Source organism: Physella acuta, unplaced genomic scaffold, assembly GCF_028476545.2.
Source record: "Physella acuta isolate Inbredline_101_S28 unplaced genomic scaffold, ASM2847654v3 ptg000692l, whole genome shotgun sequence".
NCBI lineage: Eukaryota > Metazoa > Mollusca > Gastropoda > Physidae > Physella > Physella acuta.
Window position 1 is genome coordinate 421,754 of NW_026732211.1, and position 15,998 is coordinate 437,751.

General features: G+C 39.8%; 1 protein-coding gene across 1 annotated transcript in view; it reads left to right on the forward strand.

Moving 5' to 3' along the window:
• Positions 1-15,998, forward strand: part of LOC131949376 (uncharacterized) — a 158,578-nt gene that overhangs the window by 104,942 nt on the left and 37,638 nt on the right. Inside the window, exon 2 of the mRNA XM_059311241.1 lies at positions 14,439-14,669. Within this exon, the coding sequence (XP_059167224.1) occupies positions 14,439-14,669 (231 nt within the window). The remainder of the gene's footprint in view (positions 1-14,438; positions 14,670-15,998) is intronic.

Genomic DNA, 15,998 nt, shown 5'->3' on the forward strand with positions numbered 1-15,998 from the left:
TGTGGGGGGGGGGGTGAAAAGACGCATGCTAGACAAGATTCTTGCTGCATGATTTGCATAACGGACAGGCATGTCGTCTGTCGAAGTGGATTACTTTTGGCGGCATCGTGATGGGGACAACGTGCTTGGTTTGGCTGAAAGATTGTCTATCTGGCAGGGAATTTCTGCCAATTTGTGTCGCTCCCGTGTCTTACAAGACAATGTCTTACAAGACAATGCTCTGGGTTTGTGTTTTCTTGTCAGATCGTCTTAGATGTAATCTGTGGGGTATATAGGGCATCAACTTGTTTTTGTCTTATCTTTAATAGAGTCTTGTCTCATCAACAGAGGTTTTTTTTGCGAGACAAAGGAGCGGCGGGTAGTGGCGTCACAAGGCTGAGGCAGGGGGCGCACCGAGTGTACCGTTCATGGGGTGACACCACGAGTAAAATCTTAAAATTTTCTGTGAAAACAATGATTTTTCTAGTTAAAATAACAAAACTTGTACGGTTAGAGGAGTGAGGGTGATACTAAATATAAAATACAAAATTGTTACCGCATCTGGTGACACCCGACTTGGTGACGCCACTGGTGGCATTTCAGCTCAGGGCTGTTGACTCAGTATGGCCCTACTTGTCTCAGGGCCACTATGTTACCTCGATATGGCCCCACTTGTCTCCAGAGGCGTAGCGACCCTTCCCGGCGCCCGGGGCGAACTTTCAATTTGGCGCCCCCCCCCCCCCGCTTATTTATATATATATATATATATATATATATATATATATATATATATATATATATATATATATATATACATATATATATATATATATATATATATATATATATATATATATATATATATATATATATGTGTGTGTGTGTGTATAATTATGTGTGTGTGATAGTGTGTTTTTATATAAGCTTGTGTGAGGGTAAGAGTGTATTTGTGTGTGTAAGCGTGTGTGTAAGCGTGTATGCTACAGTCCGGACAAGGTTTAATAATTACATTGTATGATTTTCATTCCTTAAAACTTTACGACAATCTAATTCCCATTAAGATGCGTTTAACTTTTTTTGCGAAAGATTAGTAATGTCAGTTAAAAAAATAAGCCTGATCTGTGTTAGAGGGTAGTTTGTAGCTAACGCTAATATGTTTAGACCAACCTTTTATGTTCTAGTTTTGAACGATCTCTGTTGTGATATGGTACATAGTTGGATTCGAAGTTTGTTAGAGTAAGGACACACAAGTGACATACAAGAAGAAGTTATCAGAAATATTTATTGTTCACATTGGAATACGACATGGGTATTTCGTTGATTGGTTGATGGTATGACAAAACAAGCTAGAGAAAACAAACTGGAATCCAACGGATGTTAACAGCTCGTAGTCTTGGATTTCGCAGATTTGCCCTGCCTTCTCGCACACAGTTTCTTCCAGGCATCTTTTCGGGGGGGGGGCGAAGCCCCCCGGAAAAATTTTTACGCCCCCCCGAACGAAATGAAATTTATATAATTTATATATAGAAAATATATACTTTTAACAGTGTCCGCCCCCCCCCCCCCGAAGAAAGTTTACCGCCTCCCCCCTCCCCCCGAAGATTTCAAGTGCCCCCCCCCCCCCCGGAGAAAAAAGTCTGGAAGAAACACTGATCAAAAGTATCTGATCTCTCACGTTGAAGTTGAGAGAATCGTAAGAATCTTACAAAGAACTAGTCGCGTCTTTTTTTTAACAAAACTGGCTATTGAAATTGTACATTACGCGTTAATACACTTGGTTTCTTTACTAAGTGTTAAGAGAGTTATCTACTCACCAATCCAGTACAAATACTTACGATTTTTGTTAGCGAAAAAAGCGCCCCCCCCCCACCCCCACACACACTCATCACAACCATCTTGGACAAAGTTTGTAAAGCGGTTTTTAACGTAACTAACTTTTTAAAAAAAAATGTTACACAATTATACAATGCACAGTACAATTCGTTTCTTTCTGAGAGCTAAAGGTTGTTTACTCAGAATCCTGTGTAATTTTGCTATTTTATTTAGCCTAAAAGCGCCCTCCTGCACCATCTTGATAAAAGTCACTAACGTATTTTACAGTTCAACAATCGTACAATACGTTTTAATACAATTGGTTTCTTTTAATAGTGGTAACGTTTATCGACTCAACAATCTAGTGTAAATTCTTCCGTTTTAAGTCTCGAAAAAGCGCCCCCCCCCCCATCTAGGATAAGCTTCAAAGCGGTTTTGCCGGTCACTGTTTCTTAAGAGTATATGTTTTACATTAAGAAATCAAGATAGAAAACAGTTAAATCAGTATGTAAATGCGTGTAGCCATTACATTTCTTAACTTAGACAGTTTATAATTCAAAACTGCAGCATAAAATCAGCTTTAAAAAAAATTTTCCCACCCCTTTTGGCGCCCCCATAGGGTCGGCGCCCGGGGCGGCCGCCCCCCCCCCTAGCTACGCCTCTGCTTGTCTCATGGCCACCATGTTACCTCGATATGGCCCCACTTGTCTCAGGGCCACTATGTTACCTCGGTATGGCCCCACCTGTCTCAGGGCCACTATGTTACCTCGGTATGGCCCCACCTGTCTCAGGGCCACTATGTTACCTCGGTATGGCCCCACCTGTCTCAGGGCCACTATGTTACCTCGGTATGGCCCCACTCAGCGTCCCTATATTAACTTGATTTATTGTTATTCAATATGGACAACCAGCTAACAGTGATTCAAATCGAGTAAAATTGGACTAAACTTAGATTAAGGCCTACTAAATTTGGATTAAGGCATACTAACCGTAGATTATGGCCACCTATACTGTTAAAAGTTCCAATATATTCAATCGGCTTAGTCACGCAAAGTCATATGAACGGAGAATGGATATAAATAATAATTACTGCATCTAACAATATTCGAGTTAAAATTTTTCCATTAACTTGATTTATACAAAAGTTGGTTGATGGTTTTTTGATGGTGACTAGGCGTGTATGGGGGGGGGGGGGAGGGGGCAAATTATAAGAATATTTAACCCCAGGTGCACGTGTCAGAGACCCCTCAATCTTCACCGTCCCCACCTGACCCTCACCACACCCCCTCCTGGCATTTGTGGCACTGATGGTTGTATGACAGGGCTGGTGGCACCGGACTCAGTAGATGGGGAAGGTTATGCAAATGTTCGGGGTTACCTGGGTTCATTCAGGGGTTCAGAGTTACCTGGGTTTATGCAGGGGTTTGGGTTACCTGGGCTTATGCAGGGGTTCTGAGTCAATTGGGTTCATGCAGGGCTTCGGGGATACCTGCCTAAGACACCTGCCTATTTCAGATCCTATGCCCAAGTTAAGACATGTTCTTTAAACTTCCCTCAAGCACCGAAGACAATAAGATGCACTAACACAGCAAAGTATACTAATTTAGATTTGTTTTTTTTTAAGTTTCACTTTTGGCAGTGTTCAGCATCCAATCCTGTTGAGATTCGGTTAATGTATACTTGACTTACTTGACTTACTTGACTTACCTGACTTACCTGACTAACTTGACTTACTTGACTTACTTGACTTACTTGACTTACTTGACTTACTTGACTTACTTGATTTACTTGAATTACTTGATTTACTTGATTTACTTGACTTACTTGACTTACTTGACTTACTTGAATTACTTGATTTACTTGACTTACTTGACTTACTTGACTTACTTGACTTACTTGATTTACTTGACTTACTTGACTTACTTGAATTACTTGAATTACTTGACTTACTCGACTTACTTGACTTACTTGACTTACTCGAGTTACTCGAGTTACTTGACTTACTTGACTTACTTGACTTACTTGACTTACTTGACTTACTTGACTTACTTGACTTACTTGAATTACTTGATTTACTTGACTTACTTAACTTACTTAACTTACTTGACTTACTTGACTTATTTACTTGACTTTCTTACTTGACTTACGTGACTTACTTGACTTACGTGACTTACCTGACTTACTTGGCTTACTTGACTTACTTGACTTACTTGAATTACTTGACTTACTCGACTTACTTGACTTACTTGACTTACTCGAGTTACTCGACTTACTTGACTTACTTACTTGACTTTCTTACTTGACTTACTTGACTTACTCGACTTATTTCTTCGTGCCCCTCCCCCCTGGGGAGCAAGGCGCTGCAGGTTAATGTATTCACCCAACGCTAATTTGATCTTAGTTCGTTAGTTCGATGTAGCTTAAACATTTCCATTTACTTTGTGAATAAGTGAACTCTAACATTTAAAATCGTAATTATATTGCACAATACAGACCACTTTAAGAGGTTCAACTTAACATTACAAATCCCCCCCCCCCCACACACACACACAAACACTGGCATTTAAAAGCAATAAAAATTGAACGGTTTTGTCTGAACAGTTTGAACACAACCTTGTCATGGATGGGATACACTTAAACCACAACAGGAAAATAAAAAAGCCAGACAAAAATGTACTTTAATACCAGATTAAAAGTACAGAATTTAAATATATTAAAGCGTTGGTTGTATCAGGCCATGCTCTCCATATTGGATCAACAAGATAAGTATTCTTTTGGGTTAGCCGTACCCTTTATTGGAAGTCGAGTCGATAGTGTTACTTGATTTTCGGAAGCCCTAACCTAGGACGGTTGTCGTTCTTCCTCTTTGTTCTTAAGTTTAGTGATGGTAGGAATCCCTTCCAAAACAATTAAGTATACGTGTCAACTGGTTATGCGCCATTGAGGCCATTGACTCAGATTTCAGCCTGCTTTTCTTTTTGGATTTGCTTTCACAGCCTTTGTCCAACCAAGAACAAACTACAAGGCAGCAGTTGTTTGATTTTGCAGTTGTCTCTCCTAGAAGAGTTGCTGTCCCCAGCTAAAGACACTTTTCGGTTTAGCAACCTTGAGCTTTACCGACTCGACCACGCCGACCCCGGTTGTCGCATCGTTAAGAATAAAAAAAGTAAAGAAACATCTTTAGACCGAGCAATCCATTGGGCAGATGAAGTAGAGTTAATGTTTCTCGACCTCGGCATTTAAAGGGAAGATGTGGTCAGCAATCGAGACTTTTGAGGTAGCGCTCTGCCGCTTAGGCCACGCTGTCCCGTGTCGTAACGTTAGAAGTAAGCTCAATCTTAACTCTGGCTTTAAGGATGTTTAAAATAAATTGTTTACACGGCTAGAACTACATCAGTTATTTCCTTAAAATTGTTTTGACATAAACCTACTTATAGGATTTATATGATCTAATACTTATATGTGACATTTTTCAATTAATTGAAACAGTAATCGTGTATGTGAAAAAAACACTCACAAACACAAACACAAACATATTGACATCATTGAAAAACTGTGTTTTCCCTACTTGGGTAGGTGTAAAACATTGAGATTTATCAAAATGTCCGTTTTCGATTTTACGCACAATTAAACATTTCAGTCAACATTTGTAATCAAGAAAGTAATAAACCGGTAGTGATCTCCCCTAAACTTTCTCGAATATTCTTATATAAAACAACAGGGGATGGTAACTGGGGATATAGTTATGATTTTTAATCCATTTTAAATACTTAAACTTTTAAAAATAGAATAGAATCTCATAAAAAAACATTGCGCACCAAGCAAACGCCGAATAAAAACGCGTATAATAGTGCGCAATATTATTAGTACTTTAAAAATTTACATTAGTTTTTTGAGAAATCGGAAGTAGCGTAAATTACTACTTCCAGTCAACGGAAATTACTCAAAATTTAACAGAAGGTAGAGAATTAGATCTTTTACTTACATGTGAAATTTCATTTATCTATCTGAAATAGTACTCAAGTTATAGGCTTTTGAAAAATTCAAAGTAGGAAAAGTACCACTTCCGGTTATCGGAAATCGCTCAAAAGTTGATACGGATCTACGATTTTGATAAAATACTTATATATGAAATTTCATCAACCTAGCTGTAACGGTACTCAAGTTATCGTGTTTACACACGGACAGACACACAGACACACACACACACAGACATACGGACAAGATTGCAAAATTATGTTTTTCCGTATCAGTGAGGTGTAAAACGTCGAGATTTGTAAAAATCTCGATTTTTTTTTTTTTGCACGATTACAATACTTTCTCTATACTACGTATATACGAGAAAGTAAAAAGCCACGGAATTATGGTAGGTATAGAAGTGGTCTGTACATAAATAGAAGCATCACCAGAAAGTACATACTGTCTACATCACAATAAAGTACATACTGTCTACAGTAACAGAAAGTACATACTGTCTACAGTAACAGAAAGTACATACTGTCTACATCACCAGAAAGTACATACTGTCTTCATCACCAGAAAGTACATACTGTCTACAGTACAAGAAAGTACATACTGTCTTCATCACCAGAAAGTACATACTGTCTACAGTACCAGAAAGTACATACTGTCTACATCACCAGAAAGTACATACTGTCTACAGTACAAGAAAGTACATACTGTCTACAGAAGCAGCAACAGAAAGTACATACCGTCTATTACTTATCCCTTACCCCCCGGGGGTACATCAGTTAATGATTGACGGACGGGACAACACATGGATTACAGTACACCCGGCCAGGTCTATCTGAGGGTCATGTTGTTGGGGGTGGGGGCTATTCTGTGAGAAGGGGGTAGTGGTCATCCCCAGAGATGGGAGATAATGTTGGCGTTTCCCGGCGGTTTGCACATGTTTGGGGGGGGGGGGAGATGATCGTGTAAGTGAGATCAGCCCAGCGGTTCTCATGATAGAGGGGTAGGAACTTAGGCGTATAAAAAAAGCGGGACATCGCACAGTAAGGAGAAACGTATGTGAAACAAGGTATTTGATGTAATACAATACCAATTCATAAATCAACGGGGAGAAAATTGGAATAAATGTAATTCGTTGCTAATATCTTTGTGGGGGCTAGTTGTAGTTGTAGCGCTGCTTTTGTAATCATTATGTATTTATTTAACAAGACGTGTAGTATTAATGTGTTAACGAGGTATTACAAATAATGTGTGTCCTATTAATTTAGATAAGCATACAATTATTGTCTGTTTAAGCCATAACAACCATCAGTCATTTCAGTGACATGGAAAACCCAGAAACTGCTTGCAGATTATTTATTATCCCAGAACTAAAATAAATGTTACCAAACTTGTAAAAAAAAGAAAAAAAAAATTTAGCTAAACTCTACTGTTTTTGTACTACAGCCAGAGCAAGGCCTGAATGCATACTTAAATCTGATGTAACTCATGTGGTCTCTGTCTATGTAATCGACCTGTAGTTGCTTTTGTTTATTAAGATGGCCAAATATTGGTCGAGTCACTAGCTCGCCCGCCTTCACTGATCACTGTCAATAACGTAGGGTTCAAATCCAGGACAAGGACGTCGTGAGCTAGTCAAGACTTCCAGACATTCTCTGGATACTCAGGTACTGTGGGGACGGGGTTATGTGGTGTGTGGGGGAGGGGGAGGGGGGAGTAAAGCCAGAGGCGTAGCTAGGGGAGGGCGGGGAGGGCGGCCGCCCCGGGCGCCGACCCTAGGGGGGCGCCAAAAGGGGTAGAAATAAAAAAAAAACAACTCATTTTAAGCTGCAGTTTTGAATTATAAACAGTCAAAGTAAAGAAATTTAACGGCTAAGAGCATTTGCATATAGATTTAACTGTTTTCTACCTTGATTGTGTAACTGTAAAACGTATATCCTTAAAAAACAGTGACCGGAAAAACCGCTTTCCAGCTTTCCTAGATGGGGGGGGGGGGGCGCTTTTTCGAAGACTAAAATCGGAAAAATTCACATCGGACTAAGAAATAAATAACCGATATCACTCAGAAAAGAAACCCATTGAACTAAAGCGTAATTCACGATTGTGTAACATAAAAAAAGAGTTAGTGACGTTTAAAATCCGCTCTACCATTTTCTGTCCAAGATGGTGGGGCGCTTTTTCACCAACAAAAATCGTTGGATTTGTACTGGATCGGTTACTAGATAATTCTTTTAACACTTAGAAAAGAAATCAATTGTATTAACACTTAATGTACGACTTCCCTTCTTAGTTTTGTTAAGTAATAACGCTACTAGTTCTTTGTAAGATTCTTACGATTCTCAACTTTATCGTGAGAGATCAGATAGTTTTACTTGATTGCATTACATCTTACCTGGATGACTTCATTTAAGAGAAATAAATATCACGGATTATTGTATCGCTATCCGATCAGTAAAATTACAGTCTGTCGGAGCGGGTGGTGGATTATTACTTTGTTCAACCTAACTAAAAATTTAGAATTGTAATATAGGCCTACTATTATCAAGAAGTAGACCAAATAAGCTTGCACCTTCTACAAAATACACTCTAAAGCAATGGTTCTTAACTTTTTGGAGGTACCGAACCCCACAGTTTCATATGCGCAATCACCGAACCCTTCTTAACAGTTGTATAGTCCACCCTGACAAAATCCGATCGTGAGTTATATGAGTCGGGTGTGTGTCTTGACCTCCGCGGAAGCCCTGAGACTGACTTACTGAACCTCTTGGGTTCGATGGAACCCACTGTTTTAAGCTCTTTTGATTTTCTTCATTGTATTCAATTCGGCTCCCTAAGGAACATAGACGTAGGCAACACTCGTCAACTCACTTGATTTTTATGAAGATCGAACCCTAATAATCCAGCCTCCTCCTGAACGTCATGGACGTCAGCTATCTATATATATAATTCTCTTCTTCGAGCCGTTAGAAAACAAGCTGCAAACGCTCTCCCTACCTCCCCACCCCTACATGGTTTTAGTGAGCTGTGTTCACTCTAAATGTTTACAAGCAGAGCCAACGATTTTAAACGTAGGGGGGGGGGGGGGGGGGGGGAGGGGGAAGGAAGGGGGGGGGGGGGGTTATGGTCCTTAACGAGCTACTTATAGTGTTTTAAAGAAATATTTTCAGTGTCAGCGTTGGTACTGTCGAATTCACAAATTATGAATTATTGAAAATTAGAAACAACTAAATAGCGGCGTATGTTATGCCGCGGGCCGGCTCGTTATCATTAAACCAGTTATTACTGCTTCTTCATCCAGTACAATTAGTTCTGAATTTGTTGTTGACTGTGTGCGAGAAGGTAGCGCACATGTGATAAATCCAAGACTTCGAGCTGCATTGCCTGTTGGATTCCTCTTGCTTGTTTCATTATACAATCAACCAGTCAACGAAATACCCATATCGTATTCCAATGTGAATAATGCATTTGCTATTGTATGTCAATTGTATGACCTTAATCTAACAAACTTATAATCCAACTATGTACTATATCATAAAAGAGACTGTTCCAAAGATAAAACATAAAAGACTGTCCTAAATGAATTAGCACCGCTACAATATTTTTTTTTTCTGACATTACTGATCATCATTTTTTAAAGGATAATGCATCTTAAGGGGAATTTAATTGGCGACGAGTTAAGTTTTAAGGAACGACAATCATACAGCGTAATTATAATTTTTTTTCCGGACTTTCGCACACACATACACACACACACACACACACATATATATATATATATATATATATATATATATATATATATATATATATATATATATATATATATATATATATATATATATATATATATATATATATATATATATATGGGAGGGCGCCAAACTGAAAGTTCGCCCCGGGCGCCGGGAGGGGTCGCTACGCCTCTGAGTAAAGCTTGTTGTGAGAGTGAGTGAGCTCAAAGGTCAAGGACGAAGAGCTGTACCCGATGCAGGTCATGACACAGGTATCGATGTGTTTACTTTAGCCTTGAGTGGCGCGTGCCGTGGTGGGTTATCAGGTCGACGAGTGAGTGGGGGGGGGGGGGGTGAAAATAGGGGGGGGGGGCTAGGTAAGACGGTATACTTATGACGTCATGCGCTGCTTACCGTCAGTCGATGACGCGCCGCATGCCTCAGATCAATGGCGCTCACCTGCACGCCACGTGCGTGCTCGCCACGGGTAATTAGAGGCGGAGAAATCAATGATCCGTGACGCTTCATTCATGCCAGCCACAGTTAGTGCCATGGTGTTAGGGTTAGTGTTAGTGGGCTCAACTTTACTTTTAAATACTTTTAATCCTTTTCAACTTGTAGTTTTGGTACAATAAAGCTTATTATATATATATATATATATATATATATATATATATATATATATATATATATATATATATATATATATATATATATAGCCTATATAATGAAATCTGGTCTTCTAAAATAAGACCTAGCCAAATCTGTGCTGACATATACTAATTATAATTAAATTTCCATGTTTATTTTATACTGTAAAATGTCCTCGACATAATAACGATACACAAACTAGATGATGATATTTTTATAGTCAGCTCGGAATAGTTTCCTACAAATCATCCCTCCCCCACACCGACCTACCCACGTTCCACCCTCTACCTTACCCACCCTGCACTGAACTACCCCACCCCACCCCACCCTCTAACCCACCCCTCAACTCCACCCATCCCTCTACCGACCCACCCCCACCCCAGCCCCCCACATACATCTAGCACCCATCCCTTCCCTAATGTGTGCCACACCTCCAGGTTTATGAACCTCCCAACCAGGTAAAAATCAATCCCACACCTTTCATAGACCTGGCCACATCAAGATTTCTCTTGTAAAAATCAATTTTTGTCTACCCTGTGCATTGGTATCGGTAAGATTTTGAACGCGGTGATTAAATGATTAACTTTAATGTGTTGATTTAATGGCAGCGGAATTTTAAGCTGGAATAACACAATATTCTTGATGTAGGTCATGGTGCACGCGAGTTGACGTCATGATGTGTCTAGGTGTATGACATGTCACAGTCCGGTTTAACACACGTCATGACCCATCTAACACGTCATGACCCACCTGACAAAAGTCATGACCCCCACCTAGCACACGTCATGACCCATATCTACCACATCGCATAGCCCAGCTAAACAGATGTCATGTAAACACCTGTGAACATAAATGTCAAGTGCTGCATAATGTCATGTGCAGTATGTGCCCCTGCCCAATTACAATCACGTCAACGTCACCCATCGTACGACGAATGTCCTTCGACGCATAACAAATGTCACCCATCGTATAACAAATGTCATTCAAGATATAAGAATGTCATCCAACGTACAACGTTATCTGACAACCTTGATGTTAACGTCAGCTCTCCAATACACGAATCAAATGCTAATACGTCCTAATAAGCTGACGTAATATGTAATTAATTGGCTTAAGTTCTTAGTTTTAAAATATCCAGGGCCACCCCCCCCCCCCACCCCCATATGACAGCCGTCTATAAGACATTTTCGTTGATTAAAAAAAAAACACCTAACAAATTATAACCCCCCTCCTTTCCCCAACCCCTACCCCCCCCCCCCGGTTAAAGCAAACTCCTCTTAGTTACCTCCCCTAAGTTTAAAATCGTTTCAAACTACATTATCTACCCCTAATAGCCGTCACTAAACCGGCTCTACGATTGTAAACATTTAGCGTGAACCACATCTCACCAGACCATGTAGGGGTGGGGGGGGGGGTGGTTGGGAGCGCGCTTACAGCTTGGTGTTTGCTAACTTCTCCAGGAAGAGCATTATATATATATATATATATATAGATAGATAGATAGATTTTGTCTTGTAAATGTCCTCTATCCCCAGTAAACATAAAGTCCCAAGCTAATCCGGGTTTAAATCTGACATAAGTATCGATACTACATCACATTCAATGAGACATAATCGATATCTGATTGTAACGTGATGAATGAATACCGTTCATAGAGTCGGCCTTCTGACAGCCCGCTCATGTCTCAAGGGATTTAAGCAGTCTGTTCATTTAACTTTAGAGTTATGCCGCTTTGTTTTCCGTCACCTCCACGACTAAATGAGACTTTCATCACAACTGGTTGCCTAGCAACGAGATGTTGTTGTCTAGTTGATAGCTGGCTAGTGGGAATCGTTGGAATTGAGACCGAGAACGGAAATAATTAAGAAAGTTATTAGCAAATATTTCGCAGATTTGAGGAATAATAAACCGGGAGTGATCTCCCCTAAACTCTCTCGAATATTCTAATATAACACTATGGGGGATGGCAACTCGGGATATAGACTTCTAGACATAATTTTTAATCCATTTTAATTACTCAAATTTTTAAAAATAGAATATAATCTCGTAGAAAAAAGAAATGCACACCAAGTGAACGCTAAATAAAGATGTGCATAATAGTGCGCAATCTTATTAGTACTTTATAAATTTACATGCGTTTTTTGAGAAATCGGAAATTGCGTAAATAAGTACTTTCGGTCAACGGAAATTACTCAAAATTTGACAGAAGGTAGAGAATTAGATCTTTTACTTACTATCAAATTTCATTTATCTATCTGAAATAGTACTCAAGTTATAGGCTTTTGAAAAATTCAAAGTAGAAAAAGTACCACTTCCGGTTATCGGAAATCGCTCAAAAGTTGATACGGATCTACGATTTTGATAAAATACTTGTATATGAAATTTCATCAACCTAGCTGTAACGGTACTCAAGTTATCGTGTTTACACACGGACATACACACACACACACACACAGACATACGGACAAGATTGCAAAATTATGATTTTCCGTATCAGTGAGATGTAAAACGTCGAGATTTGTAAAAATCTTGGTTTTTTTTTTGCACGATTACAAGACTTTCTCTATACTTCGTATATACGAGAAAGTAAAAAACGCAAAATGTGTACTGGGTGCTTAACTGGATTAATTAAGAAATTAATTATCACAGGCTTTAAAGCAATAAAACAATCTAGAATTTAAATGATTATGAAACAGACTGATCTGTTATAATTATGTTAAAAATGTAGTTGATCAATGAAATAATTAATTAAGAAATAATATTCTCAATAATCTAATTGGACAATATATTTAAAGCACAGAAATTAAATATTTTATGGATTAAATATTAAGTTATTCTATTTAATTTATTTAATATTCGTTTCTAAATTATTCTTTAGTAAAAGGTGTGAACTTAATGAAGTGTTAATTAATAGTTTGAATTTTGACTAGTGTATAATCATATATTAGTTTTTAATCAGAGCTAAGTGCGGAATGTTGCGATGTAGAAGATGTTGATGCGTTGCAACATGCAACTAGAGTTGATTTTAAAATCGTTTTGGCTGTCATGTAATTATAAAATATCTGAATCAGATTATCTGCTTATCTGTCAGGAAACTACGTTCTCGTCATATTTCATGTCTGTCTGAAAATTAATGTATCATTAACACATCTCATTAACGTGAATTTTAGCCACTGTCTAATGATCTGATTGAACGCACTTATTAACCCTGACCTCTCCATGTCAAACTGCCGGCAAACCGGCTTTTTTATGGCAGCTGCCGGTACACCGGCTTTTGCACGGCTTCAAGTTGTCTAATGACGTCAGCCATCTCCTGTCTGTTACATAACCAATTAACGTGATGTAATTCTTACATAACTAAACACATTATAAGTTAACAATGGCTGGGAATTTACAAAAAGGCGTCGTTACATTCGTCTGTTAAACGTATGTCTAACATCATGTGCTGTATGTATGTCTGGAATTCTGTGCTGCATGTTTGTCTGACAATCTCTGCAGTGTTAATGACATCCTGTGCTATGTGTCTGACATCGGTGTGTATGTCTGACACAGGCTTGAAAAACATGCGGCTATTTTCTTCTCCAAAGTTGTAAGGTTTGTCATGCAACAGTGTTCTATGGTTCAATAAAAAATGCCTCGTTGTCTTGACTGTGGCCTATAATCGTCACAGACTGCCTGTTTGACCTATAACCATGTGCTACGTCCACGTAACAATGTCCTACAACCCTGTAACAATGCCCTACAAGTCCCAATGTCCTACAATCAATAATAATGTCCTATAGTCTTGTAACCGTGTCCTATATCACTGTAACAATGTCTTACAGTCCTATAACACTGTCCTCTATTCTTGTGACAATGTCCTACAACCATATACCATGCCATATGGGCATGTAACAATGTCCTGCAACGTTGTAACAATGTCCTACAGTACACTAACATTGTCCTACAATCTTGTGACAATGTCCTGCATACCTATAACCGTGTCCTATAGTCTTGTAACCATGTCCTACATCACTATAACAATTTCCTACAGTCCTCTAACTGTGTCCTCCCCCTCCACAGACAGCCTGTTTGTCCTATACCCATGTCCTACGTCCATGCAACAATGTCCTACAATAATATAACACTGTCCTTCAGTCTTGTGACAATATCCTACAGTCCTCTAACCGTGTCCTATAGTCATGTAACCAAGTCCTACACCACTATAACAATGTCCTACAATCCTCTAACCATGTCCTACATCACTACAACAATGTCCTAGAGTCCTCTAACCGTGTCCTCTCCTCTCCACAGACAGCAACTTTGTCCTGGGTAACGCCCAAGCCAGCGGCTGGCCTATCGTCTACTGCTCAGATGGCTTCTGTGAGCTCACCGGCTACTCACGCGCCAATGTCATGGCCAAGGGTTCCGGCTGCCGGTTCCTGTACGGCACGGACACCAGCGAGACGGAGACGGCCAAGATACAGGAGGCGCTAGAGGAGAAGCGTGAGCTGAAGACGGAACTACACCTGTACCGCAAGAATGGTGAGTACACGTGCACGTGTGGGGTGTAAGTGTACCGCAAGAATGGTGAGTACAGGTACACGTGCATGTTGAGGTGGGGTGTAATCGTACCGTAAGAATGGTGAGTACAGGTGCATGTTCAGGTGGGGGGGGGGGGTAAGTGTACCGTAAGAATGGTGAGTAGATGTGCATGGGCATGTTCAGGTGGGGGGGGGGGGGGTAAGTGTACAGCAAGAATGGTGAGTAGACGTTGGGTGGGGTGGTGAGTGTACCGTAAGAATGGTAAGTACACGTGCACGTGGGGGGTAAGTGTACCGCATGAATGGTGAGTATATGTGCACGTGGGGGGGGGTAAGTGTACAGCAAGAATGGTGAGTACACGTGCACGTGGGGGGGGGGGGTAAGTGTACAGCAAGAATGGTGAGTACACGTGCACGTGGGGGGGGGGGGGTAAGTGTACAGCAAGAGTGGTGAGTACACGTGCACGTGGGGGGGGGGTAAGTGTACCGCAAGAATGGTGACTACACATGCATGTTCAGGTGGGATGTAAGTGTACCGTAAGAATGGTGAGTACACATGCATGTTCAGGTGGGGTACAACTGTACTACAAGTATAGTATGTATACACGTGAAGTATGTCTACAGACGCGTGCACGTTCATGTGAGTTAAAACTGAACAACAAATTTGGTGAGTACATGACAGGTACGGCTCACCTACAAGGTCACCAGACAGTGAGTACGCTTGGCGTGAACACAATCTCATTAGAAGCGTAAAGATTCGAACCCTCACCTTGACATATACATCTAACTGGTCTCAACCCCTCAACTCATGACATCATATTTAACCCAATTAAAAATCGATATCAGAAAAAAACTGTTTTCTACTGTTAGCGATTAAAAACTAACAGCAATCTTGTATTTTTAAAAATGCTTTGAGAAAATATGATTTTACACAGGTTTTTGTCAATAAAAATAGTTTGATATTATTATATATCTTACCAACTTATTAGTGTTTTCAAGAAATTTTTCAACCGAACTTTTAACGATGTTAAATAAAGGTTGAAAAGTGTTTGCAGTCTACATATAGTCTATCTGGTGCACAGCCCATACACAGACAGGAACACCTTCGTATACACACATACACTTACATACAGATTCGCACACACGTATAAACATATACAAAAACACACATACACACTTACGTAACCACTCACGTCATCAACGAAAAAAACGCAACAAGCAACTTATTATGATGTCATCACGACATCGAGCAGACGACAAAATTCAATTCTCAGGGTAAATAACTCCTGAAGCTGAGGCTGTGCCCGCGCATAAACCAGGGGAAATAACC